The 11278-nt window shown below is 45.7% G+C and overlaps 1 protein-coding gene across 1 annotated transcript; it reads left to right on the top strand.

Moving 5' to 3' along the window:
* Positions 1-6287: 6287 nt before the first annotated feature.
* LOC106808917 (zinc finger protein SNAI2-like) lies at positions 6288-10139 on the top strand. Its single transcript, XM_014811837.1, has 2 exons — positions 6288-6669; positions 8096-10139. The coding sequence occupies exons 1-2, from the start codon at positions 6576-6578 to the stop codon at positions 9283-9285; spliced, it is 1284 nt and encodes a 427-aa protein (XP_014667323.1). The 5' UTR covers positions 6288-6575; the 3' UTR covers positions 9286-10139.
* The last annotated feature ends 1139 nt before the right edge of the window (positions 10140-11278 follow it).

The raw sequence follows: 11278 nt of genomic DNA, 5'->3' as shown, positions 1-11278 counted from the left end.
GAAAAAACGATAAATACGGGGCACGGGATTTTATTGGACCCGATTGCGCGCGAGCGGGAAAGAATGAGCGGGTAGTTAACAAGAAGAGGAGCATTGCTCAAGAAAAATGGCGGCGTATGAATACCCTGATTAGGCGGGATGGGAACAAACGAGTTACAAGATTAAAGTTCGTGTGGATGGTGCCATGGAATCGTTAGCTGGGTCTGCTGCCAAGTACGCGATGACGCTGTCAAATCGCTGCTATTTCACAGGTGGTAAAAGGACGCTTGTCGGGCGGGGGCTGCGAGAGGGAGAGGGCGGAGAGGAAGGAAAGGGAGAGAGAAAGTGGTAGTAAAATATCTGGGGAGTGTATTCGAGCAATATCATCGCCCATGTTAATTGATTTGGCTTTATTCATCATGCCACGCAGAATCTATGCGCGAGAATATTCCTTCATTAGTTGGTTACACCGCGTCTACCTGGTTTTCTTACTGTCTACCGTGAGACCCTCTTACCTGTCAACGGTGTCATTCTCTGTATACTATATTAATTAATGGGGAATTCTCGCTATATCCAGCATTCGGGAATCCATTATAGTTATCATCTCGTGTTTACCTATTGTTATATATACTTTGTCACTCTCAGCCTTCGCCTGGCAGGATTCTTTTACCCTCAAGATTGGTTGTGGCCAAAATGATATTTAAATTGCCGGCATTTGTTTTACTAGTTTAGGATTAAGAACTTACAGATTTGCATCTAATTTCTTTTATTTTTTTATTTTAAAATGGGCCGAGCCTAAATATTATTATGATTATCGCTGCACCAAGCTTACGTAGGTTATCATCCCTAATTCACTCATGTAATTAATAATATTAATTGATTGTCTGTCATCATTTATAGCACGGTCGAGACAGCATATTATAATCCGAAATATGCTCATCATGTTTTGGGCTAACTTTTATCGTTCTTCTGTCATTTAACAAGTTTAACTACCTTGATCAGCTGTAGGACTGTGTAGACTGTATATATCTATACCGTTCCGAGGGGCAACAATGGTCCATTTCCAGTTCACCTTGGGTAAAAATGTGCTATTCCCCAGTAGAAATTTCGACTCCCGCGTCGCGGGTGACCGCATGCTGTTCCAGAATCACAAAAGATACCTGGCACTTCCCGGTTCATACAATAATTAAAAAGGGTCGAATCTACGTCCCAAATATAACCATTCCTTCCCTTTATTTCCGCTTGTTTAGTAGTTTAATAGCCATGGCGATTTTGCGAATTTATCAGCCCTTCAATCAAGCAAATTGCGGCAGTTGTTTGCACGTCATTACGTACAGCACCTCACGGGCAGCATATATATACCAATTCAATCCGATAGATCTTCACTATACATTGGCTAACTCCTGTCATTTAACAAGTATTCTTGATCACCCTAAAGACTATAAAACCCGCATGTGTGTACTATATATATTGGCTACTATTTTGTAACCTTTCATTTTAAAAACCTAATAAAGATTAGTCTATATGCGTACAAGCCGCTTTTCGCAACAGAATATGCAGTTGCATCGTCACCAATGCGGAAGAGAAATGTTAATTAGGAATAATCGCGCCATTTTGTGAAATAACTTTGAAGTGTGCACCTGTAGGTAGTTTGTTCGCGCCTTAGTTTAGTTTGTTTGCGTTTAAACGTTAATTTCTGTACGATCGCTAGTTTAACGCACACAATCACCATGAAACTGGAATCACCCCGGATATTCTACGTAATTATAACTTAAAATTACGTTTTCAAACGCTAGGGACGAATTCCAAATTTAAAAGTTGCAATATCTTGACTCTTACCCATGTACCAGAGGATTGTTAATATTCTATTTACTACTGTAAGAGAATGAGACATGGTTAATTCCTATATTCCTATAGCATTCTATTACCCCGTACAGACTACAAATTTGATCCCACATCAAATTAGTCCGTGGGAGATGTACTTGCGGTGTCTGCTGTAATATCTCTACATGCGATAGAGCAACTCACAAGTAAACACCATACAGAAACACTAACGATAACTTGACAGTTTTAGTTATTTGTACAAATATCGAGTAGCGTGGTCTAACGGCACGGTAAACGGCGTCCTATCCATGGTCGTAGGCTGAGCAAATTCCTAGAGGATGGGGGGAGGGGACAAAGTTTTAAAGAAATAAATCACATGTAGGATAGAATTAGGATAAAGGGATATGTGTGTTTACTGTAATTTGCAATTGTTTTTGTGAATTGTTACTTGGTTACATTATGTATTACAGTTTTGGTGCTACTTATATTATTACCTATGCGTATATTTCTATTTTGCTCCAAAATCTAGGGGCAGCCGTCCCCTTGTCCACCTAAAGGCTACGGCCCTGTTGGTCCGAGATGCTGCGGCCGAAGTTAAATTCTGAGATCGTATTTTACCATGCACATTCCTTCGTTAATGCATCTGTCTTTTTTAAACGCATGAGATGGGCTGAAAAGCATTGTCTTGGGTGGCTGAGGCGACGAGCGACCCGCGCGGCATTGCGCATGTACTTTAGCGGCAGGGAATGGCGGGATGCTGCAGCTAAGGTGAAATTCTAAGATCGGATTTCACCATGCACATCTCCTTCGGCCATGTCCTTGACTTTTTTGAGCGCGTAGGATCGGCTGAAAAGCATTGTTTTGGATGGTTGAGATCGACCCGTGCGCCATTATGTACTTTGGAATAGCAGGGAATAGGCGGTATGATGCGGCTTGTTATTTGTAATTGTTTTCGTAAATTGTGACTTTGTTCCATTATTTTTACAGGTAAAACATAGTACCTATAACTTAAACGTTTATAGAATGCCAGCAAATATTCGTTTAATGGCCGTGAATTGCCAAATGTGCACTGAAGCTCAAGCGAAATGGATGTTTGGGGTATACATGCGTGTTTTATCGGATTTCCGGAAGCCTGGTTTTTTCGAATCTCCCGGTTCGCTCGCCTGCGAATCCAACCAGTGCAGAAATCTGGGCCGGTGTTCGTTTCTCTGCCACACAGCTAACGTGTGACAGTGCAGAGAAATTATCATTAAAACGTATTTGTGATGCGTACTGCAAAGCTATAGTATATCATAGTCTATACGTTAACATGATACGTGAATTTACCTTAACATACTAGCATTAATTACTTTGACAGTTTACAGTTTAATAGCGGTAGCCGCGGTCAATGACTCGACAAACGGATGTGTCTGTGGCACCTTCTAGTCTAGCTGCTATCTCGTAACATACTACTAATCCCTTCATATGCAACAACATCACTGTCTAAGACTAGCAACACTATTAATAGTTTATAGAGGGGGTGAACTGGAGAGTAGGGCCTACATTCCCACTTTCCCAACAAAAACACCCCATATCCCAGTTCCCAGTAAAATAAAATCCCAATTCCCAGTTCCCGGGAAATTATGTTATGTACACACGTTTCAGGAAATTCAGTAGTTTAGGTTTTCAAACACTACATAAATACTAATATTTACATACTATTATTTATCTGGACAGGGCATAATTAATAAAAAAAAATTAAAATTAAAAAAAATTAAATAAATATTAGCGCAGAAATTGAAATCCCGACGAATTGACACAATTTTCCCAGATCCCAGACAATCTGAGAGGATCTTTCCCACGTTCCGATGGACTTCTGTTCCCGAATCACGGAAAATTTATCTGACATTTCCCAGTTCCCAGGTAATTAAAATGGCCAATCCCGCGTCCCGAAAATACCCGTTCCCCCCTCTTTATAGGTTAATTATAAAATGCCAACAGCTACAGGTGCTACGCAACAGTAGCCTTCCGCCAATTGTTCCAACGTTGCACTACGTTGTCTTTGGATAAGGTCTTTTTCTCATTTTTTTTGTGGTAATATTTGGCACTTGAGTACACTAATTTGCATTGTATTCGTAAGACAGATAGACTGTAGACGCATAGAAAGCATGAAAACTACAATTGGTCTTGTCAAGAATATGTGTCATTCTGTGAAATAAGCTATCCGTGGTGAGCAGTTTGCCGTATTTGCCTTTATATATTATGTATAATTACATTATGTTCAGTAATATTTTCAGATTTCCACGTTACATGAAGGAGCTACTTCGTTGTAGTTCATCGATTTACGATAAAACGGACATTTCACTGCGAGCATGCATTCATTGCAAATCGCTCAAACGTTTCTAGTCATTTACCTATTCTTATAGAGAATATGTCGAAACGGTAATGTTCGCTACAGAGAGTATCAATGCAGCATTATTCAGTCCGCTCGTCACTTACCGTCTGAGCAATCGCGAGGAATTGCGGGTCTATTCAAACAATCTTGCGGTAATATTGCGACGTTTCACGTTTAACAAGATTACTACCGGTAGATGGCAATGCGGCCTCAACCACGATCGAAGAGCAACGTTGACTCACAGCGTTGACTTCGCTGTGACCTATCGCAGATTGCGCTCTGCTCAGTGCATGGCTAGCCATGCAGGTGGCGCCAACATCGGTTCTGGATAAAGCATTGTTGAGCCAAGTGCTAAAGGAGGCACGATCGCTTTTATTTCTATCAAGACTGCTGCGTGCAAAAGGCACGACTTCCTTTTAAAATCATGGGTGACATATCGATTCACGTATAAATTTTGCTAACATAAGTAACGACCGACCCTACACTTTATCTGCGGGTAGATTGTGTGTGCGGTACGATAATGAATATAGTTTATCCATGTGCGTGAAGTCAAATAGACTCTTCATCATAGCCTATAACGAACCACAGCTTAGTTCATTATTACCATTATAAAGTGGCTCTGTGAACTTATCGAGATCTACGATCGAATTCTACGATCTATCTATTTTAATTTATTATTTATTATTCATGGTAATATATACGTTAAAATATATATGTTATAAACTATTAACGAGATAATGAATTATACAATTCCCATGGGAAAGTCAATCTCTTGCGTAGGAGTAGGTCCGACTATTGTTAACTATTGCTTAAGAACGGGGAGTGAAGAAGATATGTTTCATATGTTTATTATTTTAAATTATCCGGAAAATTTGTTATTTAAATTACAGATTGTTTGTCTTAAATAATAAGAATAGCACATTGATAAACCTTCGAGCCATTTAGTAGTTAAGTAAGTTACAACGATTGTCTGTAAATATTCATCATAGATGAAGCGAAAAATTGTGGCCAAAATTGACGCCTACGTTAAATCAAATTTTATGAACCAAATTTACGTAATCTACCTCAATTACGATGAAAATCGAGTGCAATAAAAACTCATGTTTCACACCTGCTGAAATTATTTCGTTGCCAGCAGTAGTATAAATAAACTATTACAGGAGTTAGGCTGTAATATGCAGGTTGTACAAATAATTGCTGTTGGTAGACACGAATCAGCAGATACGTCTATACGATGCTGTGACTAGGGATGCAATCAGCCGTGCAACGACGACATAAATGTTTTATTCGCGGAAACCTGGTTACGCCCCCACTATCTACACGCCCCACACGCGCGCACACGCACACACACATGCATGCACGCGGATACACGAACGCGTGCACGCACGCGGACACACGAACGCGTGCACACACGCAGTCACACATATATACGCACGCATGCACGCACGCGGACACACGAAGACACACACACACACACACACACACACACACACACACACACGGACTCACACTCACACACGCGCACGCACGTGAACAGGCACGCACACACCACTCCCCAATAGCACACGTGGGGCGTATCATCTATAAACGACCCAACAACCAGGCAATGAGCCAACGAAGAGGTTCAACGCAGGAAATCGTGCAACAAAACGATAAGTTGAACTCGCGCCGCCGACTTTTAATATCAATGGCTCTGATTAATTGCTCGCTGCAGGTTCATGGCGTAGGAACAAAGCATTGAGTCACGGGGGGATTAACTCTCGCACGCCCATTCTCCCGCTCGCCGGCCATTTTCGCCGCTCCATCGCCGTCCATTCATCGCCGAGACGCGCTTTCGCGAATTCCTCCGCGCCGAGCAGTGAGCTTCCTTGGCAACGCAGATAATACGGGGGACGGTCGGCGCTTCCCCCCACGCAGCCCGACAACGGAACACCGCGCGCTCGCTCGCTCACTCTCCGCGCACCTGTTTCGCCCCATTCCCGCTGCACTTTGATTCATGAAAACAGACGCCGCGTCCCGATTGGCCGACCGCGCCTAATTGGTTGGCCGGCGAGCGAGCGCTGATTGGTCGAGGCGCGGCATGTGATTTAAATACACCTGACGCGTCGCGGGTAGCGGAATCGCGTGCAGTGGCATGTGTGAAAGCCCTTCGCTCAGCTGGACATTTGAGCACCCGCACTCGGGCCAGCAGCACTTGTTCCGTCGATCTCAGCGCTGGCAGCAGCAGCAGCACCGGCAGTAGCAACAGCACACTGTGAGCAGGAAGTTATTCCACGAACATCGGCCGGTCTCCTTCGCAGACTAAATACATCAAAGGCGTTGACATATACGCTCGCACACACATATATATATATATACATATATATAGAGAGAGAGACTAGGCGTATATTTGCTCAGGATGCCGCGAGCCTTCCTCATCAGTAAGAAGAGGCGCTTACTGGCGCACCTCACCGCCGACAAGGAGGAGAGACCGATGCACGCCCCCGTCATTGGTAAGATACTTCATCCTCGCCATCGTCGTTGCCATCGTCGTTGCCATCGTGGGTATCATCGTCATTATCATTGCCGTCACCATCATCATTAATAACATAAGCATCATCGTCATCATCGGCAGCAGCAGCATCAACAGCATAATTATCAATATCATCATCATCACATCATCATCATCTTTATCATTGTCGTCGTCGTCGTCGTCGTCAGCGTCGTCGTCATCATCATGATCATGATCATCACCCTCACTCACAATCAGGTGACCCCCGAACGATCCTCACGCGTTTATTTTTCTCGCGACCTTGATATCTCCGTCAAGGACGAATTCGACTCGCCGCCGGTTATTTTAACGCGCGCGCATATAGCTTTACACAAGATATCAATAAAGTTATCGCGTCAGTTTAACGCCTAATTACCGACACCAATTACGGGTGGAGCCTTGTTCGTCTAGCACGCGCTCTAGTTGAAGGCATTCTCTGAGGGCGAGCCGCACGCGATCACGGTGCAAGCGAAGTTTTATTGACTCCCGAGAGCGCGCATATACCGCGACTGTTGATATTTAAGATTAGTTACTAAACAGATTTTAGTGGCAAATTAGCGGAGTCGCTGCCGCCGCCCTCAATGGCTAGCCGTAATAAATCGTTAACCTTACCGCTAGCTCCCTTCGCGCGAGGGAGCGGGGAGATTTATTCGCGGCGGGACTGGCCTGCGGCATAGCTGCTGGTCAGGTAGCGACTGCCCTTGGAAACCGCACGCTCCAGTAAGCTCTCGCAAACATTCTTTGCTACCTCGAAACTACTCTAGCAACCACATGAATCACTTTCCTGCTTAGCAATAAGCTTCTGATCGCCTCCCTACCTTCGCCCAAACTCTCGCTCGCTCTCTCTCGCGCGCTCTCTCTCTCTCGCACTCGGTCCGTGATAAAACCTGTAGTACATCGGCTTACACGCTAGCTGTTTAGTCATCTCGACGAGGCAGTAGCTAAGGCGAGATTAAGAAAGCGCAGCGTTTGTGTACACACTTATCGTTTTCCTTACGAGTTTTATTTCGCTCGATTTCTTTCGCTTGCCGTGATTCATCCTCGCGGTTGCTATTATATACCAGTTTCCATATTCATAGCGAAACAGTCGAATATTCGGTAACCTGCGTCGTGTACCAACTTAGTTACTCACACACGTGGTGCAGTCACCCGTTACAGGTTAGTCATATTGCCGGCGTTTGTGCGACAATAACAATAACCGCTGGCTTTATCGACACAAACCCCCCTAACTGTGAGAAAATGCTCTCCGACGATAGCATCAACAGATGTTCAATTCATTACCTCCGGAGGCTGCTACTATTGTGTGAAGCTTAGCTGTTTCCGGTGACCAGACGAAATGTAAAGAAAATTAATAATTAACAGTTTTCTTTTTCTATGTTCTTTTACAGACACGGTGTGCGCGGTGAAGAGGGAACCGGATCGTATCCGTGCGACCGAGATCCCGTCCGACGTGGCGAATCTGCAAATCACGGACGAGGAGGCGAGAGGAAGCCAATTGCCGACGCCGCCTCTCAGCCCCAAGCGAGATGAAGAGGAGCAGGAGGATTACGTCCCCCTTCTCATGCGATCGGTGCGCGGACACGCGCTCGAGTCCGGCGCGTCGGAGTACCTGTACCCGTACCCGTACACGCGCACGACGAAACCGCAAGGCGCCGATACAGGGCTCGTGGTTCGAGCCCCGGTAGCGACGCGGCCACAGGTGTCGCCGCCGACGTGCCTGCCGCACATGATGCACACGCCGCCGCCGGCGGTGACGCCGATGGCGACGGCGCCGATGACGACGCCGCACGACGAGAAGCCGAGCGGCATGTACTGGAACGCGCAGCCGTTCTTCCACGCCTACTATCCGTACGGACTGGGCTTCCCGACGGCCTTCTACCCGCCGCACCACCACGCCCTGCACCGTCTCTCCCCGCCGATGCCGCCGCCCGTAATGTCGCTCTCTCCGCCGCATCTCTCCCCGAAGACTCCCTCGCATCATCGGCTCACGCCGCTGCGACCCGAACCGATCAAGTACTCCGACCATCAGAAGGAGAACGAGCGAGCGCCGACTCCAAACAGCGGCGCCGAGCGACAGCGTCACGTGATCGAGAAGCCCGTCTCGCGGCGGCAGGAGGTTCCGCGCTACCAGTGCGGCGACTGCAGCAAGAGCTACTCGACGTTCAGCGGCCTGTCGAAGCACAAGCAGTTCCACTGCGTCAGCCAGGCGAAGAAGGCCTTCAGCTGCAAGTACTGCGAGAAGGTCTACGTGTCGCTGGGCGCGCTCAAGATGCACATACGCACGCACACGCTGCCCTGCAAGTGCAAGCTGTGCGGCAAGGCGTTCTCGCGGCCGTGGCTGTTGCAGGGACACATACGCACGCACACGGGCGAGAAGCCGTTCGAGTGCAGCCTCTGTCATCGCAGCTTCGCTGACCGGTCGAACCTGCGGGCGCACCTGCAGACGCACTCGGACGTGAAGAAGTACTGCTGTAAGCTGTGTATGAAGACGTTCTCACGCATGTCGCTGCTACTGAAGCACGAAGAGGGCGGCTGCCGAGTGTGTCCCGTGCGGGTAGAGCCCACGAGCGTACACTAATGAATTATTAATTAAGTAATAATTAACGGGCTAATTAGCCACGTGCGCAGACGATATATATATATATACCGATTAAGTATCCGACCAACAGTAGGATATATGTATATATATATATATATCCGTGAACTTGTTATGGGAATCATGGCATAGTAATGGTTCTCATTTCGCTTCTTCCAGCGATAGCGACCGAGAGGATATAAGTGTGTAACCTGAGTATAGAACTTCGTGTATCATACAGGCCTATCACGACTGGATCTCATTCATTTAGAATACTGCTACACGAATATATAATAGCAACGACAATGTCCTGTGTCGGCGGCCTTTTCAGTCATTTTAATAGAACGTAGAGAATATAGTTGATTATGTATTACGCTAGGTGAATCCTATGCTATAGACATCGGGGCACATTGATATGTTAATTATATATATACGCGGTTGAATTTTCACGTTTTATTTTTCTAAGAGAGGAAACGTATAAACGAAGTCTCGCATTATAGTATGCTACGCTAAAACCACCATATCAAAATGTATAGATCTAGTCCATATTTTGTACAGTGAGATTTGTTGATAACGTATTATAAATACTTAAACGTGTTTTTATTTAACTATAAACATCGTTTCGGTGCCATTATGTTATTTGTATGGAGCTATGGGAAGCCGGGCTAAACAGACGCATGCGTAAAACTAATAACGTTTTTCTATCGAAATTTACAAAGTATCAAACGTACGTATGTCGTTTTAATGTATTAATATTTTTTTTACAAAGACGCTCAGTATGATGCTGTTGCCTTTTTGTTTTGTACGATTTTTTTAGAAATACGCGATTGGAATAAACTGAACTCAAAACAGTAAAACTGATTTGCCTTTATTTATCGTACGATATTTTTCAGCCCGGTTTTGTGATGATACTTTCGACTACACACACACACACACACACACACACACACACACACACACCACACACACACACACACATCACACACACACACACACACACATACACACACACATATACGCACATATATATATATATATATATATAATGATACTCGCGGCGCCTCAAGACGGAAATAACCACAGCTCATTGCAGGCAAGCTTCAAGCACCAAAAGCGAAATATTTTCTGCAAAACAAACGGTACGCCTGTTGCAGATCATGTTGTCGGTCTTATAACGCCCCCCCGTGTGAGCACACGTTTCTAGCCCCCGCATACCCGCAGATCGACAAACATAATTCTGATAAGCGATAACGATAAAAACCGTTTTTCCACGAGCCCACCTCTCTCTTTCTCTCTCTCACCTCTCTCTCTCTCTGCTCTCTCTCTTCTCTTTCTCTCGTCTTTCTCTCTCTTTCTCTCTTCTCTATCTGTAATTCGTTCCGCATTATCGCATTTACCGCAACGAAAACAGGGGAATAGTCGCCGTCGGTCGTTGTTGTTTTCACGCATAGGTCTCGGCTAAGACGTCCGTGTTCACGGAGGGGCTTAGCGGTGGGAATTAGCACCTACTCAGCGGTGCTCCCGACAGCTGCATGCACGCGCGTGCTTTGTGGCGGTATATCTTCTTCCTCATCACCTCGTAACTGCAACCTGCTTCCTCTAAGCGCGGTTTTGTTAGGATGTATCACTTTATTCGTGAATACAAGAGCGCTTCGTATGGTGTACATGCGGTATAGGCCATATTGGCGGCCTGACATGCACATAGTCAACGCACACACTTATCTTCTAGCACATCATACGTCGCAGCCACAGCGCACACCGACGCAGCAACATCACATACGCGCGCGCACGGCGCACGACACGACGCACACACACCAACACGCCACACGACGCTCACGCACGACACAAACACACACACAGCAACACACACACAACATGCACGCACACATACACATCTTACGCGCCGCAGCACAGCACAGAAGTAGCCGCCGCGGTTAACGGATCAACTCACGCCGCATAGTAGAGTCACACCGGCTCTTAGGCGGCTCGCAACTAA

Source organism: Priapulus caudatus, unplaced genomic scaffold, assembly GCF_000485595.1.
Source record: "Priapulus caudatus unplaced genomic scaffold, Priapulus_caudatus-5.0.1 Scaffold13, whole genome shotgun sequence".
Classification (NCBI taxonomy): domain Eukaryota; kingdom Metazoa; phylum Priapulida; class Priapulimorpha; order Priapulimorphida; family Priapulidae; genus Priapulus; species Priapulus caudatus.
The sequence above is the reverse complement of the archived record's forward strand: the minus strand, read 5'-3'. Positions and strand labels throughout refer to the sequence as shown.

Excerpts from the sequence above, each read along its gene's own strand:
- LOC106808917 (XM_014811837.1), top strand. The coding sequence starts at position 6,576 with ATGCCGCGAGCCTTCCTCATCAGTAAGAAGAGGCGCTTACTGGCGCAC. Across the intron at positions 6,670-8,095 it reads GATGCACGCCCCCGTCATTG|ACACGGTGTGCGCGGTGAAG; the intron begins GTAAGATACTTC and ends GTTCTTTTACAG.